This window comes from Sus scrofa, chromosome 2 (genome assembly GCF_054392235.1).
Source record: "Sus scrofa isolate SSC_HxYL_T2T_F1_AM1 chromosome 2, Sscrofa_HxYL_maternal_Yorkshire_Landrace_v2.0, whole genome shotgun sequence".
NCBI classification, from domain to species: domain Eukaryota; kingdom Metazoa; phylum Chordata; class Mammalia; order Artiodactyla; family Suidae; genus Sus; species Sus scrofa.
In genome coordinates, this window is record NC_139384.1 from 13,506,499 (window position 1) to 13,527,037 (window position 20,539).

Consider the following 20,539-nt stretch of genomic DNA (forward strand, 5'->3'; position numbering starts at 1 on the left):
TAGGGCTGCACTCGCACATGTGGAGGTTCCCAGGTAGGGATCAACGAGGAGCTGCAGCTGCTGGCCTGCACCACAGCCACAGCAACACCAGATCCTTAACCCACTGAGCAAGGCCAGGGATCGAACCACAACCTCGTGGTTCCTAGTTGGATTCTTTTCTACTTTGCCATGATGGGAACTCCTAAAAAAGCAATTTAAACATGAGCACTAATTGCCTCTATTTCCATGTGTGCTATCTAAAAAATGACCTTTTGGTAAGATTTTTAAAAGTATGACAAACAGGGCTAGATTGATGCTTTTCATCCAACCCAACTCTATGCTGTCATTGCTTAACCTCATCCGGGTTTGCTTGCTCAACTTTGTATTCCTTGGTGATCCAAACCCCTCTGAGTCTTCCCATTTAGTCAGAAGCTCCCTCAGGCCTAGGTGCAGCTCTGACTGGTCGCCAAAGCTCCCAGCTCAAAGAGCTCTGCTCTTGTCCACGTTTTCATCTCCCACCACCATTAGCTGACCCGGGAAGCTGACCCACTGGTGGGCTCTGTCTCTCTGAGCTTTCTCCTAGCCCCATCTCCTTCAGGCTAAAACAGAAAAGGAAGAGGGAACAAAACCCTGGGGGATGGGGTAGCCAAAGCCCATCTTTCCACCTCAGGTTGTGTCCTCTGATCAGGATCTCGTTACCTGGGTGACAGGAGTCAGGCCTCAGGCCTTTTGAAGAACCCCCTTAGTCAGAATGCTAATTTACTCTTCTTCAAAGCTCCCTCATTTCTTTATTATTATTTTTTTAACAAGAGCTGCTGTCTGGATTTAAAGGGATTTTTGTCCTTTGTCGGCCTTTCTTTTTTTTTCTTTTCAATGAATTTTATTATATTTAGAGTTGTACAGTCAGCATCACAACCTACTTTTACTGTTGGCCTTTAAGAACAATTTTTTGTTTGTTCGTTTTCTGTTTTTGCTCTTTAGCTTTTAGGGCCACACCTGCGGCATATGGAATTTCCCAAGCTAGGGGTTGAATCAGAGCTATAGCTGCTGGGCTAGGGGCCCTAAAAAGCACCCCCTCCCCCCAAAAATGTTTAGCCTAACAAATCCGACTAGTAACCATGAGGACTCGGGTTTGATCCCTGACCTTGCTCAGTGGGTTAACGATCCGGCGTTGCTGTGAGCTGTGGTGTAGGTTGCAGACGTGGCTCGGATCCTGCGTTGCTGTGGCTCTGGCCTAGGCCGGTGGCTGCAGCTCCGATTCAACCCCTAGCCTGGGAACCTCCACATGCCTCAGGATCGGCCCAAGAAATAGCTAAAAAGACAAAAAAAAAAAAAAAAAAAAGGATCCGGTGTTGCGTGAGCTGTGGTGTAGGTCACAGACACTGCTCGGATCTGGTGTTGCTGTGGTTATGAGGTAGGCTGGCGGCTGCAGCTCCAAGTCAACCCCTAGCCAGAGAACTTCCATATGTCATGGGTGTGCCCCTCCCCAAAGAAGATAGTGTTGCCATTGGGAACAAGCTCAGATATTTCTGTTCCTCCAACCCAGCACATTCACTCCTGGGCTCACTGGACATGCTTTTAATATTTTGTTACTATAACTATCATGAATTGTCCAAATATTAGCTCGTTACTCCTCACAGCCACTATTATTAGCCCCATTTTACAGATGAGGAAATGGAGGCACAGACAGGGGAAGTAACTTGCCAAGGTTATTCAGCCAAGGATAGTGGAGATGGGATTCCATCCAGATGATTTCTATCTTGGACTTACAATTTTCAGCCTTCCTCCAATTCTGTGAAATTAGCCTCCCAGGGGTCTTGGGGAGCAGGTGGCCAGACTGCACTGGGGGGGCAGATGTGGGACTAGAATCCAGGTCCAATGGGGCTCGCTTGGGCACGTGAAGGTCTGTCTCATGTACAGACTTGAAGGGTCTTTCTACTGCCTGGGGGTTTCAGCTCCATCCCAGGATGGGGAGCCTGGGCTAAATCCAAGACCCCGAATTCACTTTGGGGACAGAGTCTTTCTGTGAGAGAAAGGAAGGAGAACCCCAGAGTGATGGGCAGACTTTGCTCCATGTTATGGAACCTCTTTCAGTTTTCATCTTCACAGCCACGCACCTTCATTCATGCTGTTCTCTCTTCTTGGAACATCCTCATCCCAAATTCTTACTCTAGCTAACTGAGCATGCCTTGCAATTCACCTGGATCAACACACCCCTTTCAGGAAGTCTCTGCCCCTCTCTAAGGCTGGATCAAGTGACCCCCCCTTCCAGGCTCCCACACAATCAGTTGACTGCCTCTAGCCTAAAGCTTACTACTTTGCATTAAAAATGCATGGAGGGGCTTCATTCTTTCTCTCTGTCCTGACATTTCGAGAGCTTTCTCAAGTGAAAGGACCCCACATTTTCTTTCTAGGGCTGCACCTGCAGCCTGTGGGAGTTCCCAGGCTAAGGGTTCAATTGGAGCTACAGCTGTGGGCCTAAGCCACAGCCACAGCAATGCCAGATATGTACCTCACCTCTGACCTACACCACAGCTCACGGCAATGCCGGATCCTTAACCTACTGCGAGAAGCCAGGGATCAAACCCGTGTCCTCGTGGATACCAGTTGGGTTCTTAATTCGCTGAGCCACATTGGGAACTCCAAGGACCCCATCTCCTTATGCTGGTGTTTTCTAGAGTCAGTTCCTGGCACTCAGTAGTAAATGTTTATTAACTGAGATGAATGACTAGAGGTGGGTTCAAATGCCTCCGTTCCTTCATCTCTATCTACCTTTTTTTTTTTCTCCCTACCTTATGGGATTGTGGATAGTGTTCTATTCATTTCTGGCATATAGAAGATGCCCAATTAAAGCTCATTGAATTGAATTAAACAGAATTAATCTTTCTGCAAATACATCCCACATCTGAGAGGAGAAATAGTTTGGTTCCAAGGCGCTTAGCTTAAAACCTGAAGGAGATGGAGTTCCCCTCCTGGCTCAGCAGAAACAAATCTGACCAGTATCCATGACGACACAGGTTTGATCCCTGGCCTTGCTCAGTGGGTTAAGGATGTGGTGTTGCCGAGAGCTGTGGTGCAGGTCGCAGACACGGCTTGGATCTGGTGTGGCTGTGGGTGTGGTTTAGGCCAGCAACTGTAGGTCCCATTTTTTTTTTTTTTTTTTTTTTTGTCTTTTGTCTTTGTTGTTGTTGTTGTTGTTGTTATTGTTGCTATTTCTTGGGCCGCTCCCTCGGCATATGGAGGTTCCCAGGCTAGGGGTTGAATCGGAGCTGTAGCCACCGGCCTACGCCAGAGCCACAGCAAAGCGGGATCCGAGCCGTGTCTGCAACCTACACCACAGCTCACGGCAACGCCGGATCCTTAACCCACTGAGCAAGGGCAGGGATCGAACCCGCAACCTCATGGTTCCTAGTCGGATTCGTTAACCACTACGCCACGACGGGAACTCCTGTAGGTCCCATTTGACCCCTAGCCTTCGAGCCTCCATATGCCGTGGGTGCGGCTCTAAAAAAGCAAAAAAACAAAAACAAAACAAACTTCCTAAACTGTGCTCAAAACTCAAAATACCTGCACAAAATATTTTCTGATTTCCTTCCTCTGGATTGAAAGGGATGGGGAAGATGGGTTCAGTTTCCCCAGAGTCTCCTTATTACCAGAGATTCTTCTCCAGATGCTGCTAGGGGCTCAGGGGCTGCTATTCCTAGGCAGCCTCAGCTTCCTCCAGGAGGAAAGTGTTTCTGCCCTTACACAGAGGGGTGGAGACTCTTGGTTGTGTACTGGGGCACACAGTAGGCCCGCAATTTGTAGTGGACTGATGGTAAAATAATGGAAGCCTCTGAAGTCCATCTTGGGGTCCCCACTACCCAACTGTCTCCCAAACCTCCACAGAGCAGGCACTTAAACATTAAACCTACCAAAGCCCTAAAGCAAGTGAATGGGTCCAACAGCGCCCCCTTGCGGTGCTTTTCACCAAGCGGTCACTTGGGAGGAACATCTTTGCAGTTCCGCCGCCGAATGCTGGGCAGCACAAAGGAACACAAGCCTCCAGGGGAGGGGTCCTTGAAAAGGCTATAGTCCACGCCGTCTCCCACCAATTTTTAGAGATGGAGCATTGGGCCCAGAGTGGTTTGGGGAAGTGGTTTGCACAGGGGGGCTCCTGGAATTCGCGAGAGGCTTAGGGCGGCGGTCAGACGGTGGAGGCCCCCGAGCAACCTGTCGCGGAGCTGCGTTTGCATAGCACGCATCCTGTATTTTCTTAGGGCGAGTGTGTGTTCGGGGCGGCTGCGGCGACTGGGCTAACGGAGCTGATGGAGACCCCGGCTTGGCCTCCGGCGGAGGAGCTGAAATTAGAACCCGGATGGGCGGACCCCGGCCCGGGAGCACTCGCGGCCGGGTGCACGGCGCCCCCCAGTGGTATGCCGGGAACCGGAACGCCGCGCGCTCCCAGGCCCGCCTTGTCTGCCGACAAAAGAGCTAGAGTTCCGGGGATCCGAGCCCACCGCGCCGGGGACGGGGCGGGTCCTCCCCTCCGTGGCCTCCTAGGCTCTGCCGAGGCGGTGGGAAGCAGGGCCGCCCAGCCCGGAGTCCCCGCGGGTGGAGAGGAGCGTGGGCGGGGCTCCCGGAGGTGGGGTCCCCGGGGCGGGGAGCGCCGAGTCCGCCGGCCGGTGCACAGTCTCGCTGGAGTCCGACAGAGCCCACACTGGTCCCGAGATGACGGCGAGCAAGCGGGTGGCAAAGGTAACCGCGTGTAGAATGACCCCTTTCTCAAGGCTCCCCTCGCCTTGCTAGTCCCTCTTCCCTCCATCCCTCCCTTAGCAGTGCGAGCGCGTTTGTTTGTCTGGGTACCAGGGATGGCTGAATCCCTGCCATCTCCGCTCCCACCCCAGAGGAAGAGGGAATCTTCGAGAGGGGCCAGAGCTGGAGTTTGGGGAGGTGAGGGCATATCGAGCGGGGGTGTCGCTGGCTCCCTGAGCTGTGCTGGGGATGGGAATGAGCCCCCCCCCCATTGGTTTCAGTTTCATTTCTTCTCCCAGAAACTTGTGATAACAATTGCGTGCGTCTCAGGTGCGGGGAGGCTTCGTTGGCTTCTTCTTGGAGACAGGCCCTCAGCTGGAGGTGGTGGCGGGTGCGTTTTGAGCAGAGATAACCAGGACAAGGTTCTTGTCCTGGCATAGCCCATGGCCTGCCCTATAATTTGGTACCTACGTTAGAGTCCCGAGAAGTATGAGATGCTGAATAGGAGGCAGGAGCAAAGTTCTCAGACTGTTCTGGGAAAGAAAAGATGCTAGGGCGATGTCCTGGGGTAGGTGACGGTGTGTTTATTTGTTCTGCAAATGTTATTGAATACCTCCTCTGTGCTGGCTCCTGTTTTGGAGGCAGAGATGAACCAAAATCCTGCCCTCACTGAGCTTTCATTCCAACCAGGGATGCCATTTGAAGTGACCTCTGGAAGGATGGAGAGGGGACAGTTTCCCCCATGAGGTGGGAAAAACCCAGGTTGTGGCTGGGATTGGAGACAGTTTGAGAAGGTTAGAGCAGTTCTGGTGAGGTGGGTCTGATACCCCCTCAAGCTTTGAGTCTCCTGGAAATTCCCCTCCTATGTACAGAGCAGGGGGCAGGCTTGAGGTGGGTGATTGAGCCTCTGAGAAGATCTCAGATAGAGGCATTCAAAGCAGGCTCAGCACAGAGGGACTGAAATCTGGAGATTGGCAGCAAAATGGGCCAGAGGGTCTTTCCAGCCAAATGGGAAAGAATGAGGAGCCAGTATTTATTGCACTGGCACTGTTAAATGAGTGCCAGGCAGCTTACATTAGTTATTCCAGCTCATTCCCACAGCATCCCTGTGAGCTAAGTCATATATCCCCATTTTCCAGATAAGGAAGCTGAGGCTTGGAGAGAATAACTTGGCTCTCCTGGGTCACCCCATAGAGATCGAGGGAGGGACCTTGGACTGGAGCCCTGGTTGGTGGAGCTCCAACCCACAGGTTCCTTCACTGGTTCTTCTACTTTCGTTTTCTATTCTTCTGAGTCAGATGATTTCCTAACAGACCTCAGGACAGAGGCGTGTGTCCTAGCTTGGGTTTCAACATTCCCAGGCTTTGGGAAAGTCTGAACAGAACTCATATAAAACAGATCAAGTCCAAGGGCTTCCAGTTCTAGTGAAGCTGGGAAACTGACCATTTCAGAGCTTCTCTGTTTAACCTGGGGGTTCATTCTTACTCAGGAGTCACAAGTGATACTGGAACTAGGACTTGTAGTAGAGATGCTTCTAGTTTGGGATAGAAGATGAAGAAAGGGTCATAGATTCCAAGCAGAAGGTGCAAAATGCAGTTTGTTGGCGTGAACAGAGTTGGCGTATGGACTGAAAGATAAGAAACAGGGATAAGGGGGTGTTTGTATGTTGGGGAGGGGCAGAGAAAGTTTAGATGGTGCACATGTGAGAAGACCCCTCCCCCGCTGTGAACAAACGGGCTTGGGGGACCTTTCTCTCTGCCTTTGTTTACGTCAGAATTTTGCAGCCTTGTCAGTACTCACATTTGGGGCTGGATAATTTTTTTTTTTTTTTGGTCTTTCTTAGGGCTGCACTCACAGCACATGGAGGTTCCCAGGCTAAGGGTCACATCGGAGCGGTAGCCCCTAGCCTACACCACAGCCACAGCCATGCCAGATCCGAGCTGCATCAGCGGGCTACACCACAGCTTGTGGCAATGCCGGATCCTTAACCCACTGAGGGAGGCCAGGGATTGAAGCTGCGCCCTCATGGATGCTAGTCAGACTCGTTTCTGCTGAGCTACGACAGGAACTCCTGCAGTTGGAATCTTAACCCACTGCGCCACAGCAGCAAGTCCCCATTTCTCCGTTTGTGACAGCCAAAAATGGTTCTAGACATTGTCAGACCTCTGGGGTGGGGGGTGGGGGGTAAAGGAATCCCCTAGTTGAGAACCACTGTTTTCCACCTGTTTGGTGGTCCAGAAAAATGTGACCTTTTTATTTGTTGTTGTTGAGTTTTTTTTTTTTTTTCCCCTGAGGTCTATTGCAGAGGGGAGAGGAAAGGGGGGGGCGGGCAACATAGGGATAGAGGAGTAAGAGATACAAACTCTTAGGTATAAAATAAGCTACAAGGAGATATTATACAACACAGGGAATATAGCCAATATGTTATAACTATAAATGGGGTGTAACCTTTAAAAATTGTGCATCTTACAGTGTAACTTATATCATACAGCAACTACACTTCAATTTTAAACATTTTTTATAAAGAAAAATATAAATATTTGTGTCTTTTTAGGGCTGCACCAGCAGCATATGGAAATTCCCAAGCCAGGGGTGGAATTGGAGCTGTAGCTGCCAGCCTACACCACAGCCATAGAAATGCGGGATCCCAGCCGTGTCTGCGACCTACACCACAGCTCATAGCAATGCTGGATCCTTAACCTGCTGAGCAAAGCCAGGGATCGAACCGGCATCCTCATGGGTACTAGTCAGGTGTGTTACCACTGAGCCACGATGGGAACTCCAAGAAAATATATTTTTAAGAGTCTGTTGGCGAGGAGTTCCTATTGTGGCTCAGTGGTTAACAAATCTGACTAGGAACCATGAGGTTGAGGGTTTAATCCCTGGCCTCGCTCAGTGGGTTAAGGATCCAACGTTGCCGTGAGCTGTGGTGTAGGTCACAGACACTGCTCAGGTCTGGCATTGCTGTGGCTGTGGCATAGGCTGGCGGCTGCAGCTCTGATTAGACTCCTAGCCTGGGAACCTCTGTATGCCATGGGTGCAGCCCTAAAAAACATTAAAAAAAAAAAAAAAAAGGTCTGTTGTCCCACGGGATGGACCCCAGGATGGAGACTGGGGTTCCTTGGTCTAATACATTTGAGAAGTACTGCATGCTTGCATTCACATCTCAGAGAATCGCAATACACAGTAGCATGCTATAAAGGCTTTGGGAAGTCCTGCATGAAAGAAATCTGTTTAGCCTAGTGTTCCCCAATGTACTTGACTGTGACCCTTTTCCTGTAATAACTGTGACGGCTGCATGAGACAGGCTGTGTACATCTGCTCTAACTGGGCCCTCTGCCTCGGCCCTTCTCTGCACGGGGAACTCCTATTCATGCCACATGGCCCCACTCACAGTGCTCTCCTGCTCCTCTCTCCTCTCCTTCTCCATTATCTATCCCCACATCATTCACATAATCACATTCGTGTTTCTTCCGTTACTGTGATGAAGTTCTCAGGGGCTGGGGCCTGACTTAGTCAGATATCGACAGAGGATGCTGTTGAGGAGGGGGCTGTTGGGAGAACTCAGTGATGTCTGGGTGACTGGGCAGCGTATCTGGGAAGGGAAGTCAATGCTTGTCTCTTTGCTTTTCTGCCCAGGTGTAAAATTCTCCCCTGCTCTGCTCTGCCGGAGTCATTGTCCCTCCCCAGGCCTGGTCTGGAGGAATTTGACTGGGACAGGGTGGTGTCTTTGCTGCCCGCTCTGCCCAGAGCACCATAAAGGCACATTGTCATGTTGGATGCTCAGTGGGTGCCATGAAAGGGAGGGAGGACCTTGTGACTCTCCAGGAGGAGGATAAGACGACACGTTAAGGAGCTTGGTTTCCGAAGAGACGGCTGCTAAGGGAGTTTACTCCTGAGTTGTCTTTTCTGGAAGCAGTGATATGCATCTGCCCTCCCTTCTGGTAGCCAAAGAGCTGGTGAGGCTAAAAATCAAGGGATTCATTGAAAGCATCAAGCACTGTGCCCGACACATATCAAGCTCGGTCAATGGGGGCTCTGACCTTGTCAGCTTCTGTCCCCTGGGGTGTCCTGTTTGGGACTTGGGGCAGCTTGGGATGGGGTGAGGGGTGCGAAGCAGGGGAGACTAGGCCAACTGCCCACGTGCTGTCCTCCTTTCAGGAGCTGGAGGATCTTCAGAAGGAGCTTCCCAGGTACCTCGGGAAGCTGTTCAGCGATGATGCCAACGTGTTGGTGTGGCACGCGCTCCTCCTGCCTGTGAGTATCCAGGGGACCGTGGCCTCTGGCTGGGGCCACATAGGCCAGGGAGGGTTGGGGCAAGAACTGTCTCTGCGTTAGTACCCTCTTTTCCACCGGCTGGGATCGTTGGTAGGGGGGTTCTCTCTCTGGACTGATAGCTTCTGAGGTCAGGGCCGACTGATGAAGAGGCTAAAAGGCTTTTGTACTTAATAGGAGACTCCCTTCCCCAATTCAGTAGCTACCAAGCCCATGATGGACGCTTCAGCAGTCAAAGGGCATCCAAAGGAAGAAAGGAAAGAAAGCCCTCTTAGGAGTTCCCATCGTGGCTCAGTGGTTAGCAAATCCGACTAGGAACCATGAGGTTGCGGGTTCGATCCCTGGCCTTGCTCAGTGGGTTAAAGGATCCAGCGTTGCCGTGAGCCGTGGTGTAGGTTGCAGACGCGGCTTGGATCCTGCACTGCTGTGGCTCTGGCATAGGCCGGCGGCTACGGCTCCGATTCGACCCCTAGCCTGGGAACCTCCACATGCCTCAGGAGCAGCCCAAGAAATGGCAAAAAGACAAAAAAAAAAAAAAAAAAAAAAAAAAAACGAAAGAAAGAAAGCCCTCTTAGACCTTTGTCAGGGGGTAGGGATAAATGTCCTTTCTCCCACGGTTGGTAGAATTTATTCCTCAGACTTAAATTGTATTTGGTTTCCTTTTAAAAATTGTATCTCAAGGAGCTCTCTTGTGGTTCAGTGGGTTAAGGATCCAGCATTGTCACTGCTTGGGGTTGTTGTGGTGAGCGTTTTGTCCCTGGCCCAGAAACTTCCACATGCTGCAGGTGCTGTCAAAAAAAAAAAAAAATTCGTATTTTAGGAGTTTCCTGGTGGCTTAGTGGGTTAAGGATCCATTGTTGTCACTGCTGTGGCTGAGGTTCGATCCTTGGCCTGAGAACTTCCTCATGCCTTGAGCACAGCCAAAATAAAAAACTAAATAAATAAAAAGTAAAAATCATATTTCAGAAAATCATTTTTATGTATGCCAATACATAATTCATCTCTACTATCCTGATTTTTCTCTACAGTAGAGATCATCTTGATAGAATCTGGCTTTGGAAATACTATTCTAGGAGTTCCGTCGTAGCTCATCAGTAAAGAATCCAGTTAGTATTCATAGAACGAAGGTTTGATCCCTGGCTTTGCTCGGTGGGTTGAGGATCCAGTGTTGCTGTGAGCTGTGGCGTAGGTCATAGACAAGCTCGGATCCCGCGTTGCTGTGGCTGTGGTATAGGCCAGCAGCTGTAGCTCTAATTCACCCCCTAGCCTGGGAACTTCTACATGCTGTGGGTATGGCCCTAACAAGACGAAAAATATGTACATATTATCCTAAAGGATCTATCAAAGTGCAGGATGTCTATTTTATCATTAATTATTAATGACCACAGATACTTTCTTTGAGAAATTCATCTATCTGCCTTTGGATACTCAGAAGTAAAAATGGAAACAATTAAGCTTTGTATTAGCTCTTTGGAATGTAATGGGAACAAGTCACTTGATTATTTAGGATTTGGACTTCTTACCGACAAGGCAGTGGCCTAGGCTGGGCCATCTTCTCCTTCAACTGTGGTCCAGAACAATGGACAAGAGCTTGAGTCAGGCCGACACTGGAACCCCTGTCCTGTGGGGTGCTGGGCTGAAACAGTCCACCTGCGCTAGGCTGGAAGAAGAGCAGAATTCTTTATTTAACCTGGAACTTGGGAGGAAGTAGGACTTTCTTAGCTGATCCTAAGGTGTGGTGTGAAGCCCTCTGTCTGGTCCAACATCCTGATGTTACAGATGAGGAAACTGAGTCCCAGAACTGTTCCGCTGCACGAGATGGAGCTGGCATGCATGCCCAGGCGTCTCAGCGCCGTGGCTCCACCATCTCCTTCCTCTGTTGAGACCCAGGCAGCCCAGCATGCAGCCCCGGCAGAAGGACACACAGACGCTCTCCTGTACATTTTTCTTCTTTCTTTTTCTTTTCTTTTCTTTCTTTTTTTTTTTTTTTTGTCTTTTGTTGTTGTTGTTGTTGTTGCTATTTCTTTGGGCTGCTCCCGCGGCATATGGAGATTCCCAGGCTAGGGGTTGAATCGGAGCTGTAGCCACCGGCCTACGCCAGAGCCACAGCCACGCGGGATCCGAGCCGCGTCTGCCACCTACACCACAGCTCACAGCAACGCCGGATCATTAACCCACTGAGCAAGGGCAGGGACCGAACCCGCAACCTCATGGTTCCTAGTCGGATTCGTTAACCACTGTGCCACTACGGGAACTCCCTTTCTTTTTTTCTTTTTGGCTGCACCCACAGTATGCAGAAGTTCTCAGGCCAGGGATTGAACCCATGCCACAGCAGGGACAACACTGGATCCTTAACCCGCTGAGCCACTGGGGAACTCCTCTCCCATCCTTTTCTAAGGCCTCACCCTTGATCTTATGTCTACTTCCCAGGTCCCAGGCCTTATTATTATCCAGAACTTGAAAACTAAAACATTTTCTTTATCTGCCCAGCAGTTGTCCTTGCTCTTATCTCAGACACACCCAAGACCACTCAGGCTTCTTCTTTGCCTTCTGCTAAGGAAGAGGAACTCTCTTAAAACCTGGACTCTGAACTTAAATGTGTATGTCATTCTGACTGTCTTTGTCCTTTCTTCTCTATAACGAAAGTTCTTAAAGGATTTGGAGCTTTTGGAATCAGCCCGAAGGCTCCTGTGCTCTGTCCTGGGGTCACCCCCCTACCCCCAGCCTGGACTTGGAGAGTGGTGCTCATTTGTGGAGAGGTCGAGTCGCCAGTGCTGAGTTCCCATCCCAGTGCGGTTACTGCCCCCCCCCTCCCCCCCGGCATGTGGCTTACATGTACACTGGACTTGAGTTTCTGCATCTGAAAATGGAGATGCTGTTGCCGAAACTCGGCCTCTGTCTGCTGTTGCGGAGTAGAAATTCGGAGACAGAGTTCTGGGTGAAGGAGGAAAAAATAGCTTTACTGCTTTGCCAGGCAAAGGGGGCCACAGCAGGCCACTGCCTTAAAGACTGTGCCCCCTCTGTAAGGGATTAGGAGGTGGGTTTTTTTGTTTGTTTGTTTTGTTGCTTTTTAGGGCCACACTCGTGCATACGGAGGTTCCCAGGCTAGGGGTCCAATCAGAGCTACAGCTGCGGGCCTACACCACAGCCACAGCAATGCCAGATCCTTAATCCACTGAGTGAGGCCAGGGATCGAACTCGCCACCTCATGGTTCCTAGTCAGGTTCATTTCCTCTGCACCACGATGGGAACTCCCAGGAGGTTGCTTTATAGTTTGGGGAATGGAAAACAGGGCTGCGGAAGAAGATCAGGGTAGAGGCAAGCTTGCATTGTCTTTCAAAGCTGCTATTTAGGGGCCCCCAGGCCTGGTTCTGGTGGTCCTCCTCCTTCCCAGAATGAAGACTGCTTCATCAAGTAGTTCTTCCATTTGTTGGGGGTTTTAGATCTTCAGAAAGGCTCAAATACATTGTTAATGTTTATTCATTAAGGAGGAACCAGGACCCTGACCCAAGGCTGCGCTTTTGTCTCTTGATGACTCCTCCCAGGTCTCTGCATCTCCTCCCTTCCCTGATTAGCAGTTGCCCTTTGGAACTCAGGGAAGGTCACGGAGGCTGAATTTATTCCCTAAAAACAAGAAATGCAGGACACAGAAAGACTTGAGTGCCTAGAAGCCCCACAGGCACTAGCTCGCTTATAATGCTAATACTCATGGGTTTTCTTTCTTTCCTTCCTTCCTTCCTTTCTTCCTCTCTCTTTTCCTTTTTTCTTTCTTTCTGCCATACTTGTGGCATGCAGAAGTTCCTGGGCCAGGAATCAAATCTGCACCACAGCAGTGACAGTGCTGGATCCTTAACCCATTCTACCACCAGGGAAATTTCTACTTATGAGTTTTCATGGTACTTATCCTGATAGCTGGCACATGCATAGTGCTTGCCATGTGCCAGACCCTATTCTAAGCCCTTCACATAAATTAACTCATTTAATACCCACAGAAGCCCTAGGAAGAAGTCTGTTATTCTTTCCTTATAGAAAAACCCAGGGAGGTTAAGTTACTTGCCTAAGGTCACACAGCTAGAAAGTGGCAGAGCCAAGATTCACACTCAAGCAGGGTGGCTCCAAAGTCTGTATAACCCCTACACTGTGCAGCATGGGCTAATGTGTGTCCAGCCCTTGGCACAGGGTGGCACAGAGTAGGTGCCCAGGAAAATCTTCAGGTTGCTAGAAGTCTAGTGTGTCTTCTGCTGGCCCCTGGCAATCCTTGGTCACACCAGCTCTGATTTCTTTCTTTCTTTCTTTTTTTTAATACAGAAATGGTATTTATTTTATTTATTTATTTTTGCTTTTTAGGACTGCACCCACAGCATGTGGAAGTTCCCAGGCTAGGGGTCAAATCGGAGCTACAGCTGCTGGTCTGCACCACAGCCACAGCAACTCGGGGTCTGAGCCGTGTCTGCAACCTACACTATAGCTCACAGCAACACCAGATCCTTAACTCACTGAGGGAAGCCAGGGATCAAACCTGCATCTTCATGGATACTAGTTGGATTCATTTCTGCTGAGCCACAATGGGAGCTCCCTCTTTTTTTTTTTTTTTAACCTCAGTAAAATAGACATAACAGTATTACCACCTAAACTATTTTTATGTTTTTGGTTCAGTGACACTAAGTACATGCACATTGTTGTGCAACCATCAGCATCTCCAGAACCAGAACCCTGTGTCCATTAAACACTAACTCCCCATTCCTCCCTCCCTCCAGCACTAGGTAACTAATTTTCTGTTTTATGTCAATGAATTTGACTATTCTAGGTACCTTAAATAAATGGAATCATACAATATTTGGGTTTTTGTTTGTTTGTTTGTTTGTTTTTCTGTCTTTTCTAGGGCCGCACTGGTGCGGCATATGGAGGTTCCCAGGCTAGGGGTCTAATCGGAGCTGTAGCTGCCAGCCTACACCAGAGCCACAGCAACGCGGGATCCTAGCCGTGTCTGCGGCCTACACCACAGTTCACGGCAATGCCGGATCCTTAACCCACTGAGTAAGGCCAGGGATCAAACCTGCAACCTCACGGTTACTAATCAGATTTGTTAACTACTGAGCCATGACATGAACTCCTGTTCTTTTTTTTTTTTTTGTCTAGCTTTCTTCACGTAGCATAAGGTCTTCAGAATTTATTTGTGCTGCAGCATTTATCAGAATGTCCTTGCTTTTTTTTTTTTTTTTTTTTTTTTTTTTTTTTTTTAGGGTTGCACCCATGGCATATGGAGATTCCCAGGCAAGGGGCTGAATTGGAGCTATAGGTGCCAGCCTACTCCACAGCAATGCCAGATCCAAGCTGCGTCTGTGACTTACACACCAGCTCATGGCAATGCTGGATCCTTAACCCACTGGGCAAGGTCAGGGATCGAACCCGAAACCTCATGGTTCCTAGTTGGATTTGTTAACCACTGCGCCACGACGGGAACTCCTGTCCTACCTTTTTAAGGTGGAATAATACTCCATTGCATGGATATGCCACATGCGATTAATATATTCATCTGTTGATGGATGTTTGGGTTGTTTCAGTCTTATGCTGCCGTGACCCACCCAGCTATGAACCTGGGTGTACAAATACCCGTTCGAGTCTCTGCTTTGAGTTTTTCTGAATAGATACTACGAAGTAGAAGTGCTTGATCATATGGTAATTCTGTTTAATTTTTTGAGGAACCGCCATATCGTTTTCCACAGTGGCTGCAGAATTTCTTTCCCGAGCCCCTGACTTTTTTTGATTTCCTTATTTTCTCCTTTTCCAAGCACCCAGCAATGACATTCTCCTGTACTTGCTAAGAGCTCCCTAAGAGAAAGTGTCTATCCGTGTTCCCATTGTAGCTCAGTGGGTTAAGAGCTTGACTAGTACCCTTGGGGACGCAGGTTCGATCCCTGGCCTCCCTCAGTGGGTTAAGTATCCAGCTTTGCCACGAGCTACACATAGGGCTTGGATCTGGCATTGCTCTGGCTGTGGTGTAGGCCAGCAGCTGCAGCTCTGATTGGACCCCTGGCCCAGGAACTTCCATGTGCCACGGGTGCAGGCATTAAAAAAAGAAAAATGTCCATCCTTCTCTTCCATAATTCTCAGATGTTAAAGCTAGTTGACTGTTTGCAGCAACATGAATGGACTTAAAGGCATTATGCTAAGTGAAATAAGTCAGACAGAGAAAGATAAATATTGTGTGATCTTACTTATATGAGAAATCTAAAAACAAAACTCATAGGAAAAGAGATCAGACCTCTGGTTGCCAGAGGTGGAGGGTGGGGGAAGGGAAAATTGGATGAAGGCAGACAAAAGGTACAAACTTGCAGTTGTAGATAATGACTTGGGATGTATTGTATAACATGACTACAGCTAACACCACAGTGTGATACGCAGGAAAATTGTTGAGAATAAATCCTAAGTGCTCTCATCACAAGGAGAAAAAATTTTTTCTTTTTTCTTTTTCTTTCTTTTTTTTTTTTTATTATTATCTTATGAGAAGGTGGATGTCAGCTGAACCTACTGTGGTCATCATTTCACAGTATATTTAGTTCTTATTGTGGTGCAGCAGAAACAAATCTGACTAGTATCCATGAGGATGCAGGTTCGATCCCTGGCCTTGCTCAGTGAGTCTGGGATCCGGTGTTGCCATGAGCTGTGTTGTAGGTTGCAGACGCAGCCTGGATCTTGCATTTCTGTGGCTGTGGCATAGGCCAGCAGCTGTAGCTCCAATTCAACCCCTAGCCTGGGAACCTCCATATGCTGTGAGTGTGGCCCTAAGAAGCACAATGTATTTAAATCAAACCATCATGCTGTACACCTTATTATTATTGTTATTATTGTTATTTTGGCTTTTTAGGGCCACACCTGAGGCATATGGAAGTTCCCAGGCTAGGGGTCGAATTGGAGCTACTGCTGCCAACTTACACCACAGCCATAGCAACACAGGATCTGTGCCGAGTCTGAGACCGACACCACAGCTCACAGCAATGATGGATCCTTTAACCCACTGGATCAAACCTGCATCCTCGTGTATACCAGTCAGCTTCATTTCCACTGAGCCACAACGGGAACTTAAACTTAGTGATATATGGCAGTTATATTTCAATAAATCTGGAAAAGTGTAGATATAAATTTACAAGTGATATATATATATAAATGATATATAATAAAAATTAGTGTAATTATCAATATAATAAAAAGAAGATGAGATGGTCTTTAGGGCTCATCTAACCAAACTTGACCTATTTTTCAAAAGAGGAACCTGAGGCTTAGGGATGAGAGGCAGCTGGTTGTTGGTTGCACTGCAAAAGCCAGGGTCTAGCTCTTGGGACTGCCAGGCCCCGTGTCCTTTTGGGACTCCACTCTTTCATGAATCCACAGCTCAGTTGCCAGGTGAATACAGGTGCCATGGGTGTCCCTGTTTATGGGTCTTCCTCGGAGTGGAACAGAGGATGCCTGGGACCCTAGGGTGGGGGGCAGGGAGAGGGGGAACCCAGACCAAGGGCCTAGGAGGAAAATGAGCTTTTCAGAGTGGCCCTTCTCTTGCCCAGGAGAAACCGCCCTACAACCTCAGGGCCTTCAACCTTCGCATCAGCTTCCCAGAGGAGTACCCATTCAAGCCCCCGACGGTGACGTTTACAACTAGGATCTACCACCCCAACGTGGACAGCGAAGGCCAGGTGTGTCTGCCCATCATCAGCAACGAGAACTGGAAGCCCTGCACCAAGACCTGCCAAGGTGGGCTGGGCCCTGCCAGAGGAAGGGACCCATGCTGGATGGGGTCAGAGGACCGCTTTTGAGTTAGAATAGCCCAGAAGGGAGGAGATAAAAATTGTGAGTCTAGGCATTCCCATCGTGGCTCAGTGGTTAACGAACCCAACTAGTATCCAGGAGGACTCAGGTTTGATCTCTGGCCTTGCTCAGTGGGTTAAGGATCCGGTGTGGCTGTGGCTGTGGCGTAGGCTGGCAGCTGTAGCTCTGATCAGATCCCTAGCCTGGGAACCTCTATATGTTGTAGGCACGGCTGTAAAAAGACAAAAAAAAAAAAAAAAAAAAAATGTGTGCATCTCAGCTGAGCCTGTTGTCAGAAAGCAGGGATGCATTCTGAGATCCTGAGCTGGCTGACCTGCTCCTGACTCTGTTCTCATACCTGGGCAGGTGCGCAGAGCAGTGTTGCTGAGGGAAGGAGCTGGGCTGTAGCAGGTAGGGCTTGGGATAAGTAAGGCCACCCAGGGACCTTGGTGTAGTCTCTGTTATTTCCAGGGTTCAGTGCCCTACATGACAGCTGAGGGGATTGGCCTAATAATGCTAATACACATGACTTAATTAAACATTTTTGGCACTGTGCTGAGAGCTTTGCATGCTTTTTTTTTTTTTTTTTTTTTTGCTGCATTTGCAGCATATGGAAGTTCCTAGGCCAAGGACTAAACCCGAGCCACGGCAGCAGCCAAAACTGCTGCAGTGAAAACACCAGATTCTTAACCCACTGAACCAGAAGAGAACCCCACAAATGTCATTTTTTAAAAATTCACTTTCAGTGGCATTCACTGGTGGCTCTGTGGGTTAAGGATCTGGCATTGTCACTGCTGTGGCTCCGGTTGCTGCTGTGGGGCAGGTTCAGTCCCGGGCCTAGGAACTTCCCCGTACCGGGGGCATGGCCAAAAAAAAATTCACTTTTTTAAAGATTGAAATATAATGTATTTACAGTGGTGTGTTAGTTTTATAGTAGTTTGTATCTGCTAATCCCATCTCCTGATTTATCCCTCTCTTCCCCTTTCCCCTTTAGTAACCACAAGTTTGTTTTCTATGTCCGTGAATCTGTTTCTGTTTTGTGAACAAGTTCATTTGTATCATATTTTAGATTCCACATACAAGGGATATCATGATATTTGTCTTTGTCTGACTTAACTCACTTAGTATGACAATCTCTAGGTCCAGCCATTTTGCTGCAAATGACATTATTTCGTTCTTTTTTACGGCTGAGTAATATTCTGTTGTGTGTATGTATGTGTGTGTGTGTATACACACACCACATCTTTATCTTTTGATCTGTCGATGGACATTTAGGTTGCTTCCACATCTTACCTATTGTAAAAAGTGCTGCTATGGGAGCTCCCTTCATGGCTCAGTGGTTAAAGAACCCGACTAGGATCCATGAGGTTGCGGGTTCGATCCCTGGCCTTGCTCAGTGGGTTAAGGATCCCGTGTTGCCATGAGCTGTGGTGTAGCTCGCAGACGTGGCTCAGATGCTGCATTGCTATGGCTGTGGCATAGGCTGGCAGCTGTAGCTCCCGTTCAACCCGTAGCCGGGAACTTCCATATGCCACAGGTATGGCCCTCAAAAGACAAAACAAAAACCAAAAAGGAAAACAAAAACGGGAGAGCAGAGTAGTTCTTGTTGAAAGGGGATAGAACTCAGAAACTCCATTTTTCTCCCCGTGATGAGAAGCTTCTGTGACACTATGAATCAGTTAGAAAACTGCTGATATAACCAGGCAGGGCTTTGGGCATCATCAGCGAAGATGGTGAGGGGCCTTGGATGCGGTTGTAGAGCCATCCTGCGACATGGACCCTCCTGCGGGGGTGGGGTGGGGGTCCCCCCCACAGAGTGAGCGTGGCATTTTGGTGGCGGGGGTGGGGCGTGGGGGAGGGAGGGAACCACCACCTTCTTCCCAGGATTTTTACTTTCCGTCCTGATGTCGGGATCTGACCTCTCTCCCCAGTCCTGGAGGCCCTCAACGTGCTGGTGAATAGACCAGAGCCGGGGCAGCCCCTTCGGGTGGAGCTCGCCGACCAGCTGACCCAGGACCCGGAGCTGTTCAACAGGAAGGCCGAAGAGTTCACCCTCCAGTTCGGAGTGGACCGGCCCTCCTAACTCTGCCCGTGACCCGTCTCTGCACCAGATCCTCTCTGCGTGATGGACGGACATACCGCACGGATGGGGAGCCAGAGCCCCTTTGTGATCCTGCTCACTTCTTCCAAGTTTTCCCTTGTAGGCTGTTAGTCATTAGTGTGTGTGTGTGCGTGTGTGTCCGTGTGTGAACGCGCAGGTGTGTGTATGGGGGGGGGTACAGATGTTTGTGGTATGTGGACCCAGGGCCCACAGGTGCGCTTGTCCCACTCCCTTTTTCTGCTCCAGAGCCAGGGACATCGAGGTTTGCAGAGTCACAGGCCAGCTCTTCTGGACTCTGTGAGATGGGATTCCTGGTTTCGCTAGTTGGTCCATCGTAGAGACTCAGGCCACCTTCCAAGCCAGCTTGTGGGCAGTGAGCCCAGCAGCTGACCGGAATCCCGCGCCATGGTCCAGGCACGGGGTGGAGGGGTGGTGGGGTGTATGGGTAGGAGGCAGGTCCTAGGGTGGGGATCCTTTTCACAATGAATCATTTTGTTGATTGAGTGAATGAGATCAGCCAGACCGCTGATAGGTACACATAGATTTAGGTGCAAAACCTTTTCTCTTCCACTGATGAAACATAAAGTGAAAAATCTAATCTCAGAGTTTCCTCATGGCCCAGTGGGTTCAGGATCTGACATTGTCACTGCAGTGGCTTGGGTTGCTGCTGTGGCACGGGTTCGATCCCCGGCCCAGAAACGTCCACATGCCTACATGGTTTCAAAACCACTTGCTGTCCCATTAGGTTCTGGTTCCTGGGGACCAGGCTTTAAGCAGAGAGAGGTCTCCCCTCCAGCTTCCAGTCCGGGGGGAACCACGGCGACCATGTGCTTGCCCAGCCATTAAAGTCACAGATGAACTGTGGACTCCAGCTGATTGTTCATTGAAAGAATGGGGGTTCATTGGGAGAAGAGGAGGCGGGGATTTAGCTGCAGTATTTTTTTTTTTTTTTAGGGCCATGGGTGCAGCATATGGAAGTTCCCAGTCTTGGGATTGAAACAGAACTACAGCCACCAGCTTCCGTAAGTACACTGAAGCTCACGGCAATGCTAGATCCTTAACCCACTGAGCTAAGCCAGGGATTGAACCCTTGTCCTTATGGATACTAGTCGGGTTTGTTACCACTGAGCCACTCCTAGCTGCAGTCTCATAAAAGATGTGACCTTGCTTCCATTTATGTTTGGCTCTGGTAACCCCAAGCCTTGTGGGGAAAGCTGGCCATGAGGGACCAGGCCACCCTCGGCCGGAGGGGTCATCAACATGTCCGCAATAGTAACATCCCCATTTTATGGGTGAAACAACCAAGGCACAGCTTCAGAGGGTTGCCAGGTCCACGCCGCCAGTCAAGGCAGAGGGCACACCTCTGGCCACAGTGCCACGCTGGCTGGTTTCTGTGTCTGTGATCTTCGTGAGCTGTTCTCACCAGCCCACGTGCTGCCGAGTGGCTGATAGAGCCAGGAAGGCTTGTTAGCAGGAAGTTGTAACTCAGCTCTCAGTTATAAGGAGCAGTGGAAAAACACAAGCCAAAACTTCAGCCAGAGTAGGAGGGATTATCTTAACTCGAAGGAAGAAGTTTCTGGGTGCAATGGTTCTAAGCTCCTGGATAATCACTGGCTTTTAAGAGACAGAATATAGGGTATCACTGAA

At 49.3% G+C, this 20,539-nt stretch overlaps 1 protein-coding gene and 1 long non-coding RNA gene across 2 annotated transcripts; one reads left to right on the forward strand and one right to left on the reverse strand.

Annotated features, from left to right (window-relative positions):
- Positions 1–4,689: 4,689 nt before the first annotated feature.
- UBE2L6 (ubiquitin conjugating enzyme E2 L6) lies at positions 4,690–18,874 on the forward strand. Its single transcript, NM_001246215.1, is given in 4 exon segments — positions 4,690–4,716; positions 8,875–8,970; positions 16,551–16,737; positions 18,723–18,874. Coding segments are annotated over 4 exon segments (462 nt in total).
- LOC146405110 (uncharacterized) lies at positions 5,278–11,922 on the reverse strand. Its single transcript, XR_014836589.1, has 3 exons — positions 11,822–11,922; positions 10,512–10,648; positions 5,278–6,340 (listed from the first exon to the last, which is right to left on the reverse strand). It is a non-coding gene; the product is annotated as an uncharacterized LOC146405110 (long non-coding RNA).
- Positions 18,875–20,539: the final 1,665 nt, after the last annotated feature.